Raw genomic sequence first — 24,000 nt, forward strand, 5'->3', positions numbered from 1 at the left:
ACGCGGGCCTCTCACTGTTGTGGCCTCTCCCGTTGCGGAGCACAGGCTCCGGACGCGCAGGCTCCGCGGCATGTGGGATCTTCCCGGACCGGGGCACAAACCCATGTCCCCTGCATCGGCAGGTGGACTCGCAACCACTGCGCTACCAGGGAAGCCCAAGACCACTTTTAAGAACATATTTATAACATGTGAAAATACGCCATAGAAGGTTTTTGTTTTTTAATACATCAAAATTAGCCCCAGATAGGAATAAAATACTCTCAAGTGGATTGATTGAGCCAAATGATAGGAAGCTTAGAAAATATTTAATAATAAGCAATAACCATCATGTCTTTCCTTATATGGTCTCTAATAGCTAGAGTCGATGAAAGGCATTAAAAGTCACAATGGAAAAATTGTTTTTGATTCAGAATCTCAGAAATTTAGACAACTGTCTTCCAGTTTCAGTGCTAAACCGCATTTTTTTTTTAATATTAGAAATGTGGTGGAGGCATGTTCTGTTCTTTCTTGGAAGAATCACGCTCTGAAGAACAGGCAGGTGCTTATCTCCTATGACTTCTTCAACATGAAAAATTCGGCAACATCCATATTATCTGACAGCTCATCAAGTTGCTAATTCCAAATGGTTAAACAGAATACATCTGTGGTGCACAGCCCAATCTTTCAGTGTGAATTTGGTCTCAGATCCTATGACAAATTGCATATTTATTCAGATACGTCTTACAATTTTCATAGAATAATTTCCAGTGAATGCTTCCCTAGCATAGTGCTTAAGAGATGCTCCAGAATGAATTATTTTATCTTATGTAATTGAACTTGTTTTTTTCCAGTATGTAGAATGTTAAGGCAGTTTCTGATGTCACATAAATTGGCAAACATGGAAATTGTACTAAATTATTTTCAACTTTCAATTTTTTTGGTTATTATTAAATCTTTTTAAAAATGGTATTCAAATTCTGCTTCAGAAATCCCAAATAAAGATAACAGTTGAGCCCAACTCTCAGGTTTATTATGTCAATTTTATTTAGCCTATAATGACTGTAAAGTCTTCTGTTGTCATCTTTATGTGTAAAGGCAGTATTTTCTGATATTTTAATGAAATGTTTTTGTACATGTGTATGTGCTATTTAAATCACTGTTTGCTGAAATACTCTATGAGGAAATAAGACCTTAGCTCATGTTCTACAAATACATAAACTATAACTTAAAAATCAGAACGAATTTTACTTCATGTTGAATCACTATTAAATAAAATAGAATTTGAATCAATTTCCATTATGAATTTAGAGGCATTCTTTAAAATTGACAATAAATATGACACTGCTATTAAAATGAACTCTGAGACACTATTAATTGCAAGAGTCATGCTATGTCTATTTATACAGCTGAAAATTTTAAGTGAACATAGGGGTAAATGTGGCCCTTTTACAATTAATTTCATAAGGAAGTCACCATTTCAACTTAACCACATTAGAATAGCCTCATGTTTCTTTGTTCCTTGATAAATCCTATAAAGTGGATTTGTCATAACTAAATCTGATACACTCTTAACAGGTAGCAGTTACATTTCCTCAGGGACCCACACTTGATAAGTGCCTAAGTAATTGTCAATTTATTGATCTATACTTCTAGTCTGCTGTCAAAATTTCAGATAATATTTTTTCATATATGCATATCCTCTATAATTCTGTAATGATTTTTAACAAAATATTGGTATGTAAGAGTTTTAAAAATGAATAAAACAAAGGGTGTTCATAGTTCGCTGAACTACTGGCTCTGAAGGTAATTTCTGCGCATAATCAAATAATCAGGGTTTCCCAGTAGAGCTGGTGTACTTTAGCTGGAGTCAGTAAGCATGTGTATTGTTTCACTGGCATTTTTATTACAGTTTTAAATCATGACACTGATATTTTGCTGTATCAGGAAAACTCTCAAGGTATTTTGTGCCACTATTGATAATCTAGATGGAATATTTTCCCCTTGTAGGAGTGAAAATATGATCTGAAACCTTCACAATTTCTGACAAAAGTCTGGGCCAAATATCAAGGGCTCGATAAGAAATGACACTTATTCTTTTAAATAATTTCATACACATTATCTTCATCCACATCTCTGCATTGTCAGTAACTGGCTCATGGAAACCATCTGTTTTAAAATCAATAAAGCATTTTAATGCTTTGTGATACCAAACTGTGTAAAAATAGAAATCTAAGGTTTAGATGGATGAAGCACTTTGACCAGCTAGTTGGGATTCAAGTCTAGGTCTTTTGCTACATTAAATTTATTGTTATTTTAAATTTTCATCCATATTACTCTTAGGCGGAAAAATAACTTGATTTATACAACCATTAATATAGTTCTAATATAGATCCTTTCAATATTTAATGGACAGAATAAAACATTTCTATAATATTAAGTTTATAAAGCACTTTATATAAATTGTTCAGTTTCTCTGTTGAATTTTTTTTTTTCCAAGCAAAATTCCTTTAATGGTATAATTTGATTGCAGTAAGGGAAAAACCCAGACGTAACTTATTAAGTAGGATTTTATCACTCATTGTTTTCAAAGTGTTTTTATCAAGTCTTCGGTTGCTTCCATATTCAGGGAACTGTTGACACAGAGAACTTGCCATGGTGGTTCTATTGCCACATAGAGTTCACTGTCAGAGTGGAATCTGCCTTGACCCCTTTTTCTCACACGTATGCTTTGTTAAGTTTAAAAGCCCTTGAACACACAGTGTATAAGAAGAATGGCTATTCACAAATCTTGGAAATACTCTGGTATAATTCAGTTACCTGCCAGTGATTAAGAAGAACAAAGTAAGAATGACGAGGAGAGTGAATCCTCCCACGGCCGCGGTGGCTATCACGAGAATCTGCCCCTGTTCTGCTGCCATGTCAGAAGCTGAAACACAGGTACGATATTAACATTTCCCTGGGTGACGTTTCACTACCATATTGTTTTACAACTTAGTATATGCTTGAAAATATGGTAATGCATACCAAAAAATCCCGCCACATTTGCCCTTTATTTGGCACACAAGATGCAAACCCGAAATGAGGGCTGAAGACTGAGGTCTATAACCCACCACATAACCCTTTCTTCTTTTTTGCAAAAATTCCAAGAAAGCAGATGGATTCCTAGTACCCCTCATTTTAAGATGAAGTAGGTTTTGCAAAATTAAATCAGCAGACGGACTAAAGGATTTTGTTTATATAATTGCTAAATTATTTCCTTGAACACTTTTGCCAACTGTTGGGCTACACCCTGCAGGCCTGCAAACCTTGTAATTGCCCAGCTGAGAGACAAAAGAAAGAGCCAGAAGACAGTGACAGAGACAGCGATGGTTTATTGGTTAGAGATTCTTACAAGTCTGTAAGTCCTGGAGCGACACCCCCATCGTGGACAGCAGAGAGCAGGCAGGACACAGTAGCAGTCTTCACTATGGAGGCGGGGTGGTGCTACCATTTATAGGGGGAATTGACTTCAGGTTGGCTCATCAGTTACCAGGGAAACCAGCAGCTGGTACAGGTGGCAAGCATGTAGGCAGTTACTGATTAAACCCTATAATTAAGAGGATTGTATAGTCATGTGAGTAGGGTGTAGGTGAAGCATGGGCTGGTCGAGCAGTGGGTGGACAGAGAGCAAGAGAAGAGCCATCGTGAGTGGCCTGACCGTACACCAACAGACCAGGCTTTACAGACTGTTTTGATGTCTGTTTTCACCAAGTGAAAAGGCTATTATTGCACAATTTAAGAACAAACTTCTTTATATTTCATAGAGCTTAATTCAAACATCAAGGTTATGAATTCCCACCTCTAGAGCACAAGGGTATACATAGTAGTTGCTTAGATGTTTGACTAGCAGTCATTAAAAAAATGACATTTAAAAGCTTCCTTGTTTCAGGAAAAGTATAGATTATGTATGATAACAGCATATTACTTCTCTCATTTACAAAACTGTATCAAAACTGCAAGGGCTGCATGTTTCACTAACCTTCCCGGAATCTTTTAAAATATCTTAGTTCAATTAATTCATTAGCACTTTTCAATCTCTGTATTACTGAAGTTTTAATGAGATACAATTTTATTGGACGGCATATGGGTAATTGCTTAATAATAGAGGTGAGGAAACTGAAACTCAGTGAAGTTAAAGAACTTGATCCAGCTCACGCATGACTATCACCAGAATTTAGGCTTTACATATTTGTTTCATTTCTCCTTCCTATGCTATAACTTGCAATAATAATTCAGTTAATTATCAATATTCTAAAACATTAAATCAATCAGTGCCTCCAATATCCCTTAACTTAAATAAAGCTTGATTTTTATTTAGATTACTATAAAAAATGATTAATCAGTTGAAAGCAGCAAACTGAATCAAAGAAAGAATATAACTGAAAAGCAAACCGCTTAATTCTCTACCATAATAATTTAAATTTATTAAACCTGGGTACTTTCCGTAGAAGTAGATCTTTCTCTGGGAATCAAGTACGGGGTAAACTATGTGCAAATTCATAGCCAGAGTAATAACTTTCTCATAAAAATGACATATCTACTAGAGAATATCTAAACCTTAAATGCTACTGTTGAGTCAGTAAGAAACCAGTCAAGCATTTAGGAGGCTTTTTAAGAAATCTAAATGTAAATAAAAACAAAAGTCATTTATGTTCAGGTTTTAGTAAGAAATTTACTAAACCTTGGAATTAGACCTTAGTCACTATGATTTAATCAAGATATTTTCAGGCAATCTATTTCAGTGTTGAGTTGTAGCTCACAATCTGTGTAGAGACAAGTTAAATAGTTGAATCTTATCCAGTAAATAACGTACTGAAGGTTTTTTATTAGGTCCTCACTGGATTTCCTAATCTTCAAAATAACACTGATACCATGGGAATTAATGTGTGCTTTAAAATGTTACATTTTCTCGTTGAAAATTATTTAATAACAAATTGTAAGGAGTAGATGTTATAGAAAACATTAACTTTTTGAAGATAAAGGAGGTAGCATTTAAAAAGAAAACATTATTTACTTACCAACTGGTGTATTTGTGAAATATATAGTTCAAGAGTTTTAAACCTGGAGCATGTATTTTCATGGTAGCCAGGTAGCAAGTGATTTATTGACACCATGTATTCAAAGTTCAGATGGTGGAGATGATTATGTAATTGGGTGCCTTTGGAAAATCAGATTACTTCATTACAGAAAATTGTGTTGTTTAATTTAAATAATTGCTCAGTAAAATGCCAGTACTACTAATATATCTTCTTTTTCACCCTTGTGATTACATATTTATGAACTTTGCTTCAATTAAAACTTTAATAGCATGACAGTATTAAGATGTGACACTTTGAAAAATGTATATTTCTGCATAATTGTTTCTTAAACATCTGTACTAGGAATTCTAAACATTCCTCTGTGGAGAATATTTTATATATATATATTTGAAAATAAGAGTATATAAATAAGAATATATAAGTATTTTACTATTATACTGATAGTAAAATTCTCTGGATGATGGGGCTGGGTTGATTATGAAAACATTATGAATCTCATCATCATCATCAACAATAGCCATATGTACTCAATAGTAAACTATCCTCTAGCAGTATGCTTAGTGCTTCAAATTATTATCAAATTTATCTGTACAACATCTTAATAGGTAGGTACTATTATTATTCCTAGTTTAAGTGGTTATATTACTTGCCTAAGGTCACACATCTTGTACACAAGAAAGCTGGCCACCCAACCCTGATTTATCAATCTCCAAGCCCATACTATTGCCACTATTTTGCACCACCATTTACACTAACAGAACAACTGGCTTGGGGCTCTTTTCTGTGTTCTAGAACCATCATAGCCTTGCTTGACCTTGGTTTCATGTCTGTAAAAATGAGAATGTTGAATTAAATATTCTTAACACAATCCTTCAGAGCAATTTTACTATGATATTGTGTTATTCACTAAGGTTGCAATCAAATACTGGGAAGAACAAGATTTGCCATATGGAAATAAGAGGAATTCATAGGACCTGTGCTTCAGCTCTTGGTCCCAATAGGGATAATTTCTGCCTTTTTATCATATTAATGTAGCCAAACACAGGGCTCTGACTTTATCTCAGGATAAAGTCCAAAGCCCTTAACTTTGTTAACAAGGCTCTCTACAAATGGCTCTAGCATGTATCTCCAGATTCATCTCTCATCATTCTCTAGCCATGCTAAATTTCTGCCATTTCCTTCAATGCGCTGGACTTTCATGGTCAATTCCTAATCAATCCTCCTACATGAACATCACATCATTTTCTGGTTGTTTAGATTTTGTTAGGTCCCTAGATATATGTTCCCATAGACCCTTGTACTACTTTTATCCATAAATTTCTATCATGTTTTATTGAAATTACCTTTTTTTGGTAATCTGTCTTTCCGTTAGATTGCAAATTCTATTGCAGGGACTTTATTCACTATAGTGTCTATAATATGTTGAATGAAGACATCCTCTCCTCCTCCCCCTTCCCCAAAAGGAATCTGTAGATGTAACTGAGGACCTCAATCATCCTGGATCAACTGGGTGGGCCCAAATCCATGAAAAGGGTCCTTATAAGAGACAGGAGAAGACAAAATAAAGAGGATAAGGCCAGAGACAGAGACTAGAGTTATGCAGCCGCAAGCCAAGGAATGCCTGGAGCCACCAGACAGTGGGAGAGGCAAGGAAGGATTCTCTCCTAGAGCCTTAGGGGAGAGTATGCTTCTGCTTCTGGCTTCCATAACTGTGAGAGAACGAATTTGGTGTTTTAAGCCACTATGTGTGGTAATTTGTTATAGTAACCCTAGGAAACTAATACAGTATTTGACCTACAGAGCTTGATACATGGTAGTAGCTCAATAAATATTTGTTTGTGTGAATGGATTGAATGAATGTGTGCATTGGATGATTCTCGTATAAAACAGGTCAGATTAACCTAGGGTAATCCATATTCTTGCCTTCCACTTGATATGTAGAGATTTACCTTGAAGGTAGTAACGCTATGTATATGAAGTAAGTCTATCCAACACTATTTTAATCAGAGGACTCTAATTATTCTGTATTATTGTAGATAATGCTTCCTGGAAGGCAGGGACTACTAGAAAGTACAGACTTCTACATTTGATCAAGTTGAGTAGATTAAGTTTATAAATGTGAATCCAAGGTTAAGAATTTATTAGTTCATTCAATAAATGTTTATTGAGCACCTATTACATGGCAGGCACTGAGACGGACTCTAGGGATACAGTGGTAAACAATAAAGACTGTCCTCCTGGATTTACCATCCAGTGGGGAAGATAAACAATGAGTAAATAATTACGAGTCTAAGAACTGTTACAAAAGAGAAACTGCAAGGTGCTCTGGAAGAGAATAAACAGCCTTTGGCAGTGAGTCAGCAGAGTGGGAGTTTGGAAATATGATGTGTTGGGAGGAGGAGGAGGAGGAGGAGGAGGAGGAGGAGGAGGAGGAGGAGAAGGGAGAGGAATAGGAGGAGGGAGACAGTGAGGAGTTGTTCCTTGTTTAGAGGTCTCAAAGACTTGATTAATGTGAACATTTAGACAAATAAACCATAAAATCATCTACCAAGTGGATTCCATAAAAATATAGTATAGCTACAAGTTCCTCTGTTGTGAAAACTTGTCTATAGTACCACCTATTCATGTTTTCAATCCTGAGAAGAAGCTTGCTTATTTCTAATTAGTTTTGTAGGAGAAATGTGTATACAGAGCAAACCTGTCCTTCAGAAGTAACACAATAAGAAACACAATAATCTATGGTAAGAAATATAATTTAATTGTGACTAGGTGATTGGGAATGTTCCTTTGCTTAATGGAATGAGGTTGTAGTCTTAGAAAAAGATAAGTATATTAAAATGATATATTTCATTCTATGGTTTGGAAAGAAGCATACTTCCTTAAGAGGAAGCAATTACCCAAAAAGAGTTGCAAATCTGTTACTGAGCAAGGACTTAGTACCTACCCAATGCCTGGCATAAGTCAGGATGACATTATTAAGTGAGGTTTGCTTTAGATATTGCTATTTAAGGAGAAAAAAGTGAAGTTCTTTACTTGGAATCCAAATACTTAAAAAAATAGATTTCATGTCTTAAGGAAAGTATGAGGGAAAAGCAATTTGGCTATTTTTAACCAAAGAATTTTCTTCTATGGAGGCATATGATTTTGTCTCTCTGTAATCAAGATTATTCTAGTTTATATTTACATTTCAAAGTAAAATCTGTTATTTGTATTCTGTGTCATTTCCTATGCAATAGCTTTTAAAAGTTAACTCTTTTCTGTTTTAACATCTTTTTAAAGCTATGGAAGACAACATTTACATGATTTTTTTGAATAAAGCTTTTCTCAAAACGTTGCCCAGTGAAATAAATTAGTTTCATATTCACGTTTTATTTATGACTCCCAATTTTAGATGAAACGTCAAAATTTCAAATACTATTATCTAAACACTTTACCAAATGATTTTTTTAAACACAGCAGAAATCTCAACAAAGTAATGTATGGAGAGCACCCAGTAAATTAACCTTAAGGTTTGTTGACGATCGATTCAGGAAATCCTTAGCATTATTTTTTTCAGGAAAAAAATTCCCCTCTCAGGGTATATATTGCAGTCAGGATTGGTTTAACCTTATGAAATGAGGCATATATATATAAAGATGTAGCAATATACAATGGAGACTCATGAGTCTGTAAAATCTCTCCACCGTATGGTCATGTAGACATAAGAGTGTGAGATAGGAGTGAAAACTGAAGAAATAGTTCTCCTAGATGAAGATAATCTTGTGATTTTGTAGATGGTGTTATTCTCTTGGCCACCTGGACTTGAAGCATGAGGTCATCTTTGATTTTACCTTTCCCTATAACTCCAGGTCCAAAGTCAAATCATTATCATGTCTTATGTTATCTTGTTTTTATTACCACTGGTACTGCCTCTAAGACTTCAGCCTCACGTGATTAAGCTACTTTTATAATTTTCTATTAGACTGCCTTTCCACAAGTGTCTCTTCCTAATCCATCCCACATTATGTGGCCAGATAATTATACTTCAAAATAATACTTAAAAATACTCAGCAAATAAAATGATTTAAAAATTAAAAAAAAAACACAGAAAAAACCACCTCAGACTTTCCTATTGCCTAGAGAGTAAAATCCTCCCATTGCAGTAAGTATACCATTCTTAGAGATGTCCAAGACTGAAACTTTAGATTCAGCCCTCACATAATGCAGGCAGATCATCAGATCATCAATCCTGTCATTCCTACATTTTAAAGTATTTCTTAATTCATTCCCATTCCCTCCTATCCCCACAGCTATTTTCTTAGTTCAGATACTCATCTTATCACATGTATTTGAATTCAGCTAGATGGCAAGTTCAATTATGTGGAATGCGGTGCAGCAGTGGCAAACAAGACAGACGTAAAGAGCCTCTAAAGAAACATCTGACAGATGTTCACATACTAATGAACACAGAGTTTACTCATAAAACAGCTGCGGTGCCTCACACTCTTACTTCAGACATGTTTATTGATTTCCAAGCTCACAAAGCAGATACCTGAAGAGAGGGAATAAGTGCACACTGCTAGGCTGACTGAAAGAACAACTGGGAAAACTGAAAATCTGACACAAAATTCCAAAATATATACTACTCTGGAGGCAGGAGTTGAGGATCAAATAGCCCTATAAAATTCAAGGAGCACCAAAGGACTCACTATGTTAGAACTCAATACATTAACATGATCATTCAAGGTCCATTAAAAAATGCTGAGATGTGTTCAAGATATTTTATATAAAAGGACAGGAGTTTGTGGATGCATTATTAGAAAAATATCCAAAATATTTAAAAATTATAAAAATAATACTTTAAAGACCAAACCTCTGAAAACTTCAGCTATCAAAAATGATTCACTTTCTGAAGATTTCCATTTTTTGGCCCATTTCAACTATTTCATAAGCTTCTTGAGGGCAGAAATAATATCATTCTCCTTTCTGTATCACATGGGATTAGCACAGTGCCTTACACAGTATAGGGATTAATAAATGCATATCTTCATGAAGAAGAGATAAAGAATACATTCTAGATGTAAGGATTAAACATCTCTGACTATAAAAAGTTTTTATGTATGATTTGTTTGGTAATATTTATGCTTAAAAATGTTCTAGTGACACACAAAATTCCCCTACACTTTTGTATTTTGGCATTTAATATGTTCAAAGATAAATTAATAGAAAATAGTGTGAATAAACTTCTTTATTCAAATATCCCAGCCTAGGGTTTGAATGAAGTAGCTATTTAGAGGAAGAGGTATTGCCTGAGATTGTACTAACATGTTTCTTTTATATTCATTCAACATTTGGTGCCATCTACCAAAAGGAAAAACATCCCTAAGACTGGTATACGAGAGAGACGGAGAGAGAGATAGTGAGATAGATAGATAGAGAGAGAGAAAATAGCAAGAAACTCTCTGATACACTCTAGTAAGCCAGTTACTGAATTCTCTTCTCAGCTGGATGGAAACAAACCTCATGAATCATTTCTGTTGAAGTAAAGACCCTTAGCTGGGATTACACTTTTTCAGAAAATTATTTTACATGTGTGCTTTCCTCCACTGCTCTGTCATTTCTCCAGAAACAATGCAATTCAGTACTTCAAACTGTGGCTGCACTGGGACACAGAAGAGTTCAAGATTCACTCTTCATGTGGGATCTTCCCGGACCGGGGCATGAACCCGTGTCCCCTGCATCGGCAGGCAGACTCTCAACCACTGCGCCACCAGGGAAGCCCTCAAGATTCACTCATCTTGATGACCTTAATTTACTTGTCAGATAAAAATGCCAGCTGACACAGGGATAATTGGAAAATGTGAGTTTGGTACAACTTGATGGAGAGGCAGAAGCAGAGGCAGGTAGTGTAGCATGATGAAACACTTGTCTTTTTCTTTTTTTAAAGAGATTTTTGTCTGCATTAATAAATGGTCAACATGCCTTGCTACAGGTAGGCTTCATGTAACAAATATCAAAAAACAAAGAAAAGAGGCATTTAAACACCTGGAATTACTGTTAACATTCTAAATGTCAAGAGTTTAATTTGTAATTATCTATATTTCATATAGTTACTGGCAGTTGAGATAGATCTTTGATAACATTTTTTTTTGCAATTGAAATACTCATGTTGCCAAAGTACATACTTCATCATTTTCTTTAAAGATCCAGTGTACAACAGAATTTCCTTACAAATTTCACAAATTCCCTGGAATACTGATCTGGAACCTATTATGTTCAATAATTTCAAACACTATTCAACAAGTATCATAATAATAATAGTGGATATTTACATATTGGTAGGCATATATATGCACTTGAGGTTATAGCTTTCAATATAAAAGTGTGGTTTGAGGTTAAGTAGGTTTGTAATTAAATGTATAGAGATCACAAATTTCATAGGCTTATAAAATAAAATATTTATTTAGGATCTATTTTTCATAAAAATATTTAAAGAAAAAATCCTGATAAGAAACACAGATTGATTACTTAGAAAAAGTTGTATAGATTTTCTTGAGGAAATCCTCTTCACTGACTCATTATTCATTCAAAAACAACAAAAATATTAATCATTTAGAATGTGCTAAACACTATGATATAAGGATTGGGGAGACAAAGAAAACTAAAGCATATTTTCCTGTCTTCATAGTAGTTTCTCTTTAGTGAAGGGGTTACAGATGTAAGCCTTAATTGTAATATAATAAAATTGTTGCTAAAATGGAGGTACATGTGAAGGTAATGAGGGAAGAGTAGGAGAGTAATAACCTTGATGGGAAGAAGTGAAGGAAGGTTTATAAAGGAGGTGATTCCTAAGCTAAAGCTAGAATGATTAGAATAAATTTGCAAGTCACCAAGGTGATGAGTAGATATTGGGACATTCTAGTTTGAAGAAATGACATCATAAATATGGAGACACAAAGTAGCTCACCATCTTGAGTTGTTGTTTCTCTGTACTTTGGGATGTCTGAGTCACAGACCAAGAGGCTGAATAGGAGGTTGGAGAGAGAGAGGCAAGGGATGGATCATGAAAATTTAAATTGACATCATGCTTATGTTTTTCTCAGGCTACCATTCATACTCAGGTTCACAGGTAGAGTTGATGGAGATGTGAGTTTCATCAGAATTGCCATTTTTACTGGAGATATAAACTCATGTATATATATGGGAAGGACTTGCCTGAAGATAAATCCAATGGAGAAGAAAGCAGAACTGAGACCAAGAAAGTATTGAGAACATAGTTGGAGAGCCTGGATTTGGCCTGAATCTCATGCTACCCCTTGACTTTGGTTACAGAAAGCAATAAAGTCCCACTTTTTATTAAGCCAGTTGGGGTTTTGTTACTTGAAACTGATAGTCCTATTTAATATAATGAACCAAAGAGGAAAGAATTTGGTAGTATTTTTCCACATGCATATCCTAATATGAGGGGACGGGAGGGTAAGTGGGTCTTTATATTTCCAAACTAGGTACTAATAATTTCTCAATGTTTATTATGTTGCTTGAGCTGGATGTTTTCTATCTCCATTTACTTTTTTTTTTTTAAAGTTTGATGTTGAACACAGCCTCCTGAGTATGTTTGTCCCCACAATGAGTTGGATAGGATAGGAAGGATAAGGTGAAATGGGATGGGGGGCGGTTACCTTTATAAAATAACCTTTTGTTATACAAAGAATATCACATGCTCTGCCTGAAGAGATTCCTTTTTTTTTTTCTTTAATAGACAGATTCAGGGGGAAATCAGTCCTGTCTAGTGTATATTTAATGGATCTCATGCACTGATTTAATAAAAATTGCATGGATGTAAAAACAAACAAACCAAAAATAAAAACAAATGAACTGATATTTCTGGCAAGTTTAGCGTGACAGCATGTTAAAATCAGACTGTGGAAGAATCTGCCCAGTTTAAACCCATCTAATTATAAACTCATTACTACCAAATCTGGAGCTAAACAAATTCCTGTGGAAGACCTTTACTTAATTTTCTCAGTTAATGATAAAGCAGATTTGAGGCTACAGTTATCCCTTATATGGCTTCAGTAGAAGTATTTGTGAAAGCACAGAAACCAGCAATGTTGGGGTGGGAGTGTAATTTCTCTCAGTTTTATGGACCCAGGCACGGTGCCCCAAGTAATTTAGATCCCAGGCATCTAACAGGGACCTGTTAACCCTTATGCCAGAACTCATTTGATCATCCCCTGAAAGCAAATAAGTTGTAGGGCAAGTTTTTGGATCATTGTTTGAAACTGTTTGAAGCCTGTTCTGAATAACACCAAACTATTTACCTCAACCTTTAACCAATCACTGTAATTGGTTCTGGAAAGACTCAAGGAGAATCAACCCTATTTTAAAAAGGCCCAACCTATAGTCCTACAAAACTATGGCTCGATTCAATTTTCTCAGAGTCCCTCAATTATTTATGTTAATTGCTTTCCCTTAAACGATGAGTGAGGTCTCCAAGTTAAATATTTTGTATTAGAAGCAAGAGGGTTTTGGGCACAGTATTACTCTACTATTTAATGTTATTATTTTCAAGAAAATAAGACTGTTTGCTTTGCATATATATCTTCCACTAAATTTTTAATTCATTGCCTAGAGGATCAAGTTAACTTAAAACTGAGGCTTAGTATTATGATTCCAAAAAAATGAGAGTAAATGCCACTCTAAAAGAATGGTGAACTAAAGGGGAAAATTTTCCTGACATACCCGTTCACAATTTCATGTAATATAAACCGGCATTGTGTTTTATTTATTCATCTTTTAAACCAATATCTTCACAATTTGATACTGATTGTAGACAAACTGCATATGTGCCATTTTGGTAGACAGAAAAATAAACCTCTTCCTATATGTTGATGATATGGGTTTCATTTTCAACAACTAGAATTGATTTCTGGATACAAATAATTTGGCCATTCTACTGCTTCAGAAAGAATTATATAATCATCAACTTTATCAAAACTAAAATCATTTTCTTTGGCAGACAAAAGGCAGTTGATCAAAAGTCTACAAACTAGACAACCTATTCCATTTTGTACAACATACTTTTTCCATGGCTTATCCTGGAAAGCATGCTGCAGAACTGTGCAGCTCAAAATATAACTTTTTCCATGGGAGCAGTCCTCCTTGGGCTTCTTTTTGATGACTTGGAACACTTGCTTTGAAAATTTTCCAGGCCAGAATCATCTTTTTTTCCCCCAGTACCCTGTGGTGTGGAACTCCAGGCTTTCGATCGAGAGTACGTTTAATTGTGGGAGCAGATCCAAATCTGCTTCCTAAGGACAATCTTTGCTTTGCCTGTAGCCCGTTTCAGTGCAAATGTGGGGAGATTTTATTTTTGCATGAGCAAAAATATTGGTTGGGCATCTTGGCTTTTTTTTTTTTTTTTTTGCGTTACGCGGGCCTCTCACTGTTGTGGCCTCTCCCGCTGCGGAGCACAGGCTCCGGACGCGCAGGCTCAGCGGCCATGGCTCACGGGCCCACCCGCTCCGCGGCATGTGGGATCCTCCCGGACCGGGGGACGAACCCGCGACCCCCGCATCTGCAGGCGGACTGTCAACCACGGCGCCACCAGGGAAGCCCCATCTTGGCTTTAATAGCAGAAAGATTTCTGCATCTTCTTCATCTTATTATTATTATTTTTTAATGTTGGGGGTAGGAGTTTATTAATTAATTTATTTATTTTTGCTGTGTTGGGTCTTCGTTTCTGTGCGAGGGCTTTCTCTAGTTGCGGCAAGCGGGGGCCACTCTTCATCGCGGTGCGCGGGCCTCTCACTATCGCGGCCTCTCTTGTTGTGGAGCACAGGTTTCAGACGCGCAGGCTCAGTAGTTGTGGCTCACGGGCCTAGTTGCTCCGCGGCATGTGGGATCCTCCCAGACCAGGGCTCGAACCCGTGTCCCCTGCATTAGCAGGCAGATTCTCAACTACTGCGCCACCAGGGAAGCCCTTTCATCTTATTTTTAAAGCACTTGCACCATCCATCAATACAAAAATAGAGAATTCACATTCTAAGCACTCATTAAAGACTAACCTTAAAATTCTTAGTAAGCATCTCTTAGGATATCTGTTCAGCCCTGTCTCTGAAAACTGCCTCTACCCCAGGGTAGGGCTTTGGAAGACTGTTCTCTCTGTCTCTGGCTCCCAGACATGAATTGGATTAGGGATAGAGATCTGACTCAAACTGGGCCACTCACAGTCTCTCTTCCAGGAATTTGGGATTAGGATTCAGTGTTTAGCAATTTTGATCCATGATTGAAATGAAGCAGAAATGTGAGTTTGCAAGTCATGGGGCAGATAGATATCCTTTCCTAAATGAACACAGATTCAGGGAAAAATAGTCTTTCGAGAGAGAAACAGAGATGAGTGGCTGTGTAGAACAAGAAAAAGACTGGCTGCTTTCATTTCAAGAGTCTTCCGATTTCTTGTTTCAGTCCTTTTTGAAGCCTAGGTTTACTCCCCATGTTTCCACTGTAGTCCTGTCTGGGATATTCTTGTATCTCTTTTTCCTTAACTTAGCTCATGGTATACCACCATGGAAAAACCACCTTCAATCAGTGACACTTTACCTCCATCAGGTCTTCTATCAAAGGTTGTGGTCAGAAAATACCACATGAAACAAACTTCATTTGGTGAAAAAGCTCTGCTTGAGGCCATTATCCTCAATGCCCTCCATACATATTTCCTATAGCATTTGTGCTTCATATTATAAGAGCGTGATCACTTCTCTATTCTCTGGCTGCTGCCAGATATCTCAGAGGCAGAGATGGTGCACACATGCATCTCTAGTAATAATTATCAAAACAAGACTTTGTTCCTTCTTGTTTTTATGGATCTAATTTTCTACTTCTAGTGCTAAGTTATGAAACATTTTGTACATGTGTCTTAAACTGCCTGGAATGTTTTTAGGGAGAAGAGAATTGCAAGTAAAAGAATCAACAATCCTCTGTTTAGTTAATCAAGCTTTCCGAGAAAGCATCCCCATAATAATTAAGGGCAATTTAGATACGTTAGCATATATATGGGAAAAGCATTCAGCAAGCATTCAGTTTTCTCCCTAAAACATGAAATGTGACTATAACTATAATTCTCTCTTAACTCTCATAATTGATACTAATGATTTAGATTAGTTATATATATGTTTGGGTGTGTTCTGTTAAACAATATTCTTGATTGAGTAATTCTAGATGATTAACAAAAGGTGTCACTGAGGTCACTTCTATTCCCTTTAAAACACATGAGAAGAATTTCTAAATTCCATATACTTACTAGATTGACTGATTCATGTGTTAAGTACTTTTTACCCCCTGGCAGTGGAGGTGCACATATAAAAACTCAAGTGAGTTTTTCTTTTTTTTTTTTAAATGTAAGTCTTTTTAAAAAATGTTTCTAGTTCTTTTATTTATTTATTTATTTATTTATTATGCATTTATTTTTGGCTGCATTGGGTCTTCGTTGCTGCGCTCAGGCTTTCTCTAGTTGCAGCGAGCGGGGGCTACTCTTCGTTGTGGTGCGTGGGTTTCTCATTGAGGTGGCTTCTCTTGGTGCAGAGCACGGACTTTAGGCGCGCAGGCTTCAGTAGTTGTGGCACACAGGCTTAGCTGCTCTGCGGCATGTGGGATCTTCCCGGACCAGGGCTCGAACCCATGTCCCCGGCGCTGGCAGGCGGATTCTTAACCACTGAACCACCAGGGAAGCCCAAGTGAGTTTTTCTACACCACTTCTCTTCTGAAGATTGACAGAAAGTATTCTTGTCATTGCTTTTATTTTCCATACTGAGTTTTGGCATTCTTCACCTGTCCTAATCCCCCAATTTCCACAGTATAAGCTATTGGAAGTCTGAAGCTAAGGTTGCATATGAGACTCCCTCAAATATCTTCCCAGTCATGGACTAAATAAGATGCCTCTTCTCTCCTTATGTATGCAAGTTCTAAGGACTTAGAGGTCTCTGGATGTCACAGATCAATGCAAAGATAGTATTACCCTATCAACTTCTTATTTACTCACTTGTGGCCTTCATTTTCTGTAAATACTAAAGTATTTATCTTAAGCAGTAAGAACACTGGGGAAAATGGTGACAGAGACAGTTTCACGTGAAGTTTGTTTTTTAAATAAAAACTTGTTAAATTTATATTGCCTGCTTCTATTACTAATTTCAAGGGTAGGGTAGAGTCTAATCATGAATGATATAATCCATAAAACTATTGCTGAATTCAAGCAAATAGAAATTGTAAAGGTACATAACTGAAAAGAAAATCACCATGAGTGTTAATTGGGTATCTTAACTGCATGTTTATGTTTAATACAATTTGAAATCTATCAGCACAGTGGACAGTTAAGCAAGAAGAGAGAGGGAAAATGACAAAAATACAGCTAGCTAGCTATAAAAAGATGCAGCTCCTAAGACGGATAAATACAAACAGTGAGAAGTGGGTCTCTAATGGACAGAAATTAGCTGTCAACAGTTTAGAAGGATTCAAAAGGCATTTTGAGTTTCAGTACAGAACATGACAGAAGAAAGAATGTGCTAAGGGCAATTAGATAACCCTAAGGTTCCTCGGTATGTTTCCACTTGGTGCTCTGTCTGCCAGGCAACACAGGCTTATTTGGAAAAGAATGGAGTATCCCTCTTTCCAGTCATTATGCAAGTAAAAATGTGATTTTATAAAAGTTCAAAAATTCTCAACCTGCATCTATTCCATAATTTGAAAAAGTAAAATCCTTCCTCAAACAGGATAATCTATGCTTATTACTTATAGAAGTAATAGCATAACTAATACCTATTCTGAGTCAAAATATAATTTTCAATATATAGATAATGTGATTTTCTGTGGGTTGCTTATTCTTTTGCAAGGAAATCAGTTGTTCAGTTATTTATTTAATTTTAAAAATTTATACTGGCGTAGGTGGCTATGGGTACATAAATCATGTCATTTCTACTTGAAAACTGAAGAGGATTCCACAGAGGGTAACCTAAGGGAGGTTTCTTGCCAGAATTACATTCTTTTTATTCCTTCTTAATTTTTTTTTCTTTCTTTTTTTTTTTGGAGATGAGTGGCAGCTGATTCACAGCACAGGCTCATTCAAAAATTCATATTGGACTCAGTGAAGGAGTCCCCCTCAGAGGAAGGATAGTAATTAGTATAATAACTAACACTTTTAAAGTGCTTATGTATGTAATCCACAGTTCTAAACACGTCACATGTATCAACCTATTTAATCTTCAAAACAATCATATGAGACAGTAGTATTATTAGCGTCACTTTATAATTGGAGAAACTAAGGCACAGAGAGGTTAAGTAACCTGCCCATGGTTATGCAGATAGAAGTGGCAGAACCAGATTTAAATACAGATAGTCTAGTTCTAGAGTTTGACCTCCTAACCATTATGCTATACTGTCTGTTGGCATTAAGACTTTTTGTAATTTAAGTATTTAAAAGAAAGGTGGCCCAACCCATAAATAATTTGATTACCATTGGAACAGGAGAGACAGTGGTTCTGGGTCCACAAGATAATGTTGTTGGAATGGAACTGATGGAGGCTCCCTGACTTGCCTCCTATGCTGGCTAAGATCTGGTATCTCACACGTTCAAGTGTGTAGCTTCCTTGGCTGAATCCAGTTCTTCAGTGTGTAACCCCTGGAAGGTCAGCTCATCTTGGGGAATCTCACTCATGCTTATATGTCACCTATAAAAGTTAAACAAAAGCTAACACTAAGACTAGCCAGCTAGTCTCAAGGGTTAGCTAATGGGCATGAAAAACAAATGTCAGAGGGAGAAATCAGAGAATGACTTGATTGCCATTGTAAAATGTCTACATGCAAGAAGATAATAAAGAATAATGTTTTGTTTTGTTTTTTGAATGAATGCATTTATTTATTTATTTTTTGGCTGCACTGTGTGGCACGTGGAACTTCCCTGACCAGGGATTGAACCCATGCTCCCACTGCAGTGGAATTGTGGAGTCTTAACCACTGGACCACCAGGGAAGTCCTTGTTTTGTTTTGTTAATACAGTTTTGAATTTGCTAGAATGGAATGTTAGAGTTGAAAATTAATACCAATAAAATCAGTATTAATAACCAATACTTACTAAGCTCTAACCACATGAGTGCTGGATAGTCTGCTAAGTACTTTACACACACTGAGTCACTGCATACTCAGAACAACACTAGAAAGTAGGTGGTATTCTCTCCATTTTCTAGATGTAGAAACTGAGGCACAGGGAGGTTAACTGACTTGCCCAAGGTCTGATATCTAGAAAGTGATAAAGATCTAAGTCCAGGGTTCAATACAAAGCTTGAGCTCTTTTTAAAAAAATTGATTAATTAAAAAAATTAAAAAAAAATTTTTGGCCATGCCCCGTGGCTTGTGGAACTTTAGTTCCCTGACCAGGGATTGAACCTGGGCCCTCAGCAGTGAGTGTGGGGAAAAGCTTAAGCGTTTAACCAAAATTCTTTACTGCTTCTTTAGTTGTCTATTTGTGAAATATCTGCCAAATTGAATTGCTCGAATCAGTTGCTATCATAAAAAATTTCCTTGTTCTTTATGCTTTCCTTTATGCTTGTTCTTTATATCTTTCCTCTTCTTCAAGACCAAGGGCAAGGCCCTTCTCTATGAGAGATTATACATTTTATTTATTTATTTATTTATTTATTTATTTATTTCTGGCTGTGTTGGGTCTTCGTTGTTGCGCACGGGCTCTCTCTAGTTGTGGCGAGCGGGGGCTACTCTTCGTTGCGGTGCGTGGGCTTCTCATTGCGGTGGCTTCTCTTGCTGCAGAGCACGGGCTCTAGGCACGCAGGCTTCAGTAGTGGTGGCTCACGGGCTCAGCAGTTGTGGCGCACGGGTTTATTTGCTCTGCGGCATGTGGGATCTTCCCGGACCAGGGATCGAACCCGTGTCGCCTGCACTGGCAGGCGGATTCTTAACCACTGAGCCACCCGGGAAGTCCCCAAAGTTAGGATTATAGTGAGAGTTAACATTTCACGACCACAGGAGGATGGAGGCACTCCCTAACCTCTCCTCAGCTTTCCTTCCTTCAGAGCACTTCTCATCATCTGTCTTAGATGGAGTTTCCTGGGATGCAGACTCTGCAGTGGGGCTCTGCATGCTATAGGTTTGCTGAAGAGTGACCTCAGTACGGACACATGGGGCAGTGAGGGAAGCAGAAATGGGAAAATGGACCAGCTGAACTGCGATGTGGTGGCTACAAAGACCTCAGCCGACCTCAGGGAGTTCTGGAGCTGACTTTGCCCTTCAGAGTTGTCCTGACTTGAAGTGATGGGACTAATCTTTGTGCCTCTCATTGACCAGTCTTGAATTCTGACTGCCCCTGGGGAGAGGAGATGTCTCTGGGGCATGCAGCCTCTTTTGGACAGAGGCAATGTTGGGAAAGGAGTTCAGCTGTGAGTCTTCAGCAAGCAGCGCTCCCATGAACTGAAGGAATAAATGCCTGGGTCCTGAAGGGGAGATTGAGGCAACACCCCTTAGCTCTGCATCACCTGACATTCTAAATATCTTACTTGTTGCCTGTTTATTGTCTCTCTCCTCTCCTCTGTGGAACAGCAGGGATCTCGGTCTGTTTCTGTTGTATCCCTAGCATGTAGAATAGTACTTAGTAAAGAATACAGAATGGGTTCTCACAGATATTTGTTGAATGAATCAGTGTACAAACAAATGAATATATTTCTAGTTTCCTGATGAGAAAACTAAAGCTTAAACGGACTAAATTGCCCTCCTTAGGTACTAATACCTAGGGAGTAGCAGAGCTTGGCTGCTGATCCAGACTGATCTGGAGTGGAGAAATCCTCATAAGCCAAGATACCAAGTCCTATGTTGCCTACCTGAATGTATAATTTTCCTTTACCAATTAGAACAAACAATAAAGTAACCTAGCCTGGGACGAGTCGGTGACACATTTGTGTGGCACATTAGTCTTGGCGTCTAACTTTGCTTTGCTAACATATCACCTTTACCTCTATGATATCTAGATTCATAAAGCTTCCCAGATAACTTAATTTCCACGACTTTTTCAATATCCAGGACTGACCAATTTTCGCTGAAGGTTTGGCATGGGGTGTCTCAGCTCCAGTTTTCTCAGGAGGCTCTGGTGAGCAGGTCATAATTCGCTGTGTCTTGAAAGTCCAGAGACCAAATATGAACTGTCAAGGAGAAATATGCAGGCTTACACGCTGGCAGAGAGCAAGTATGTGTTAGAATTTAAATTGATAATTCCCAGGGTTCCAGCGCCTTCTGTAGGTGAATTCTTAAGGCTAAAATAGTCTCTGGGGAATTTGGAAGTTATGACAGCTATAGGCATGACAATGAAAAAGATATTTGGAAGGATTTATTTTTAGTGTGGATGAAATGAAGGTGAGGAAATAATTAGATGTGTTAGCAATGGTTCCAGGAAAGTCCATTATGGAAAGCTTGCTCTGACTGCCTTGCCTGTCTCCAAAACTACAAAAAACTGGAAGAAAAATAAAAACTCAGGAAGGTTTTAGCTTCAGTAGCAAGGTAAGGGATGGCATGGTATGGCCCCTGCCTATGAATCCAGCCCCTTAGCCTATATTTCCTGTACCAAGATCATCACCCCCATCATCCCTTACCCTTATCCTTGTACCCTCTGATGAAACTGCTGCCTCTCTAATTAGAGTGTGCATCAGAATTACTTGGAGTGCTTGTTAAAATAGAATGCTGGGTCCCACCCCTAGACCCCAGAGTTTCTGATTCAGTAAGTCTGAGGTGGGGTCTGAAAATTTGCATTTCTAACATGTTCCCAGGTGTTGCTGTTTGCTTCTGGTGCAGGGTTCACATTTTGAGAACCACAGTCCTAGGCATATTGAAATTCTTTCAGTTATTAGAAAGTTCCATACTCTTTCATCTCTACCTGCACACACAAGAGACTCCCCAACCCTCTTATCCCACCCTCCATCCCCATCATTTTCACAGCCAAGTTTTATTTAACTTTAAAGTCTCCTTCAAGACATTATTTATTTTTGGAAGCTTTCCTTGACACGTTTGTTTGGGTTTTTCTCCTTGTGCCCCTCAAAGCATCGCATGTAACCCTGTATTGTAATCTTGTGTAATTATCTGAACTTCTCAACTAACTTTTGTGAAAGTCAAGAACAAGTTTATTCTTTTCATCTTTGAACCCCCAGTGCCTGCCTTTATATCTGGCCCTCATTAATATTTTTTGATTGAGTGACAGAGTGAGGAAGTAAATCAAACAACTGAACATTCTTCTGCTTGCTTTAGCTTTTGCTGCTTCCTTTCAAGTGCCCTTCACTTTCTTTCTCATCATGTCAAATTTGGAACAAACTTTGTATCAGATTTAGAAATAAACCCTTTTACTTCCAAGTATAACAGCTTATGCAACACTATTGAAAACATTGCCAATTTCATTCCTTCATCTCAGAATGAGAATAGGAAGTGTGTAAAAATGCATAATATATGTATATTATATATTCATATATAATATATGAATATAAGTATATGTATATATGTATAGGTATACACATATATATGTATATATAAATATACATATGTATGCTAACTTCATTAAGTCATATTGCAATGTTTATTGTTTACAGAAATGCTGAAACTGATTGTTGAAAAAATCATTTAGCCTGCTCTTCTGTTTTGTATACAGCATATAGAACTATTTAATTAAAAAAAATACCTACAGTGCAAGAGCGTTTTTAAAAGGATGCTCAGTTTTCCAAAAGCTTAAGAGAATATGGATTCAGCTTTTTGTAAATCAGCTGTTTTATAACTGGCAGCAAGGTTGCCGCACTCTGCTTCTTTGCCTGTTGCATAGTCGGTAATGCGCTCACGCATGTCTTGCTCAGGTTTGTGCATACACAGCTAAATCTTTTAAATGGCTCCTACTATTATTTTGCCAAGAATTCTTGTTACTCAATTTAAATTCACTGAACTAGTGTTTCCCTTGAAAAAGTAAAGTGTAATGCAAATACTTAAGCTGTTTCTTGATTCTTCACACAGGACTTGGTAGAGCTGGCTGGGTTTATTTTATAAACATCTGTCCATTCAGTATTGGGACTTCACAGTGAGACAAAGGCAAAAGCAGATAGATGCCTTGCATTGGGTTAATACACACTTAAAAGATGTTACGTTAGATAATTTAAAATTATTTTTACTGCATACTGGTACCGTGGCAAGTACAATTCAAACTATGTTATAGCTTTATGTTTTGACATCGGCAGATAGTATTTAGTATTTATGTACTCTCCAGAAGGTACTTTTCACCTGACTCGGACATTTTGACAACTCTTTCATTCAACTCTCAACTTTTTTCAGCTCTAGAAACGATGGACTACCAGGTGGATAGAATTCAATCGGGAAATAGGAAATAAAGCTATGGAAGGAACCAAGGCCCTGTGCTGTGTCATCCTTGCAGTCCATGGCTTCTAAAGGACACTTTCATCCCAGCATCATGTGTTTCTACCCTTTGCCTGTATGAACCACATCTATGTATTGCCACTGGGCATCACCCTACAGCTAGCTGGAACTACCCTAACGCATTCTAGAAGCAACGACTGAACATCACAATACTCCCAACCCTGTCCTGAGAATAGTAAATGATCATGCAACAGATGAGGGTGAGAGGTCAACCATAATTAAGAAACATACAAGCAGTTCCAGATAAGTTCCATATGGTTATATTAAGAGATTAGGTTTATCTTTGCTTTGCCCTTTATGCTTTTCTAACAACTAAAATATGACATTAAAAAGCCACTTTACAATAGAAGTCAATAAAGCTGATTTGTGTAGTCTAAAGAATGGCTCTAAATCTTCAAGTATTACATAGAGAATATATTTTTCACTAAACTTGGAGCAATTTAAAATGTCTTAAGAACATTTTTTTGCTGTTAAAGAATTCAAGGTTGTAAAGTCAAATAGCTTGACA

The 24,000-nt window shown here is 37.0% G+C and overlaps 1 protein-coding gene across 2 annotated transcripts in view; it reads right to left on the reverse strand.

The window, feature by feature from the left end:
• Positions 1-24,000, reverse strand: part of EPHA6 (EPH receptor A6) — an 874,792-nt gene that overhangs the window by 256,335 nt on the left and 594,457 nt on the right. For both annotated transcript variants that reach the window (XM_024120422.1, XM_024120421.1), the window contains one exon: positions 2,797-2,905. In XM_024120422.1, coding sequence (XP_023976190.1) covers positions 2,797-2,905 — 109 coding nt within the window. The remainder of the gene's footprint in view (positions 1-2,796; positions 2,906-24,000) is intronic.

This window comes from Physeter macrocephalus, chromosome 1 (genome assembly GCF_002837175.3).
Source record: "Physeter macrocephalus isolate SW-GA chromosome 1, ASM283717v5, whole genome shotgun sequence".
Lineage (NCBI taxonomy): Eukaryota > Metazoa > Chordata > Mammalia > Artiodactyla > Physeteridae > Physeter > Physeter macrocephalus.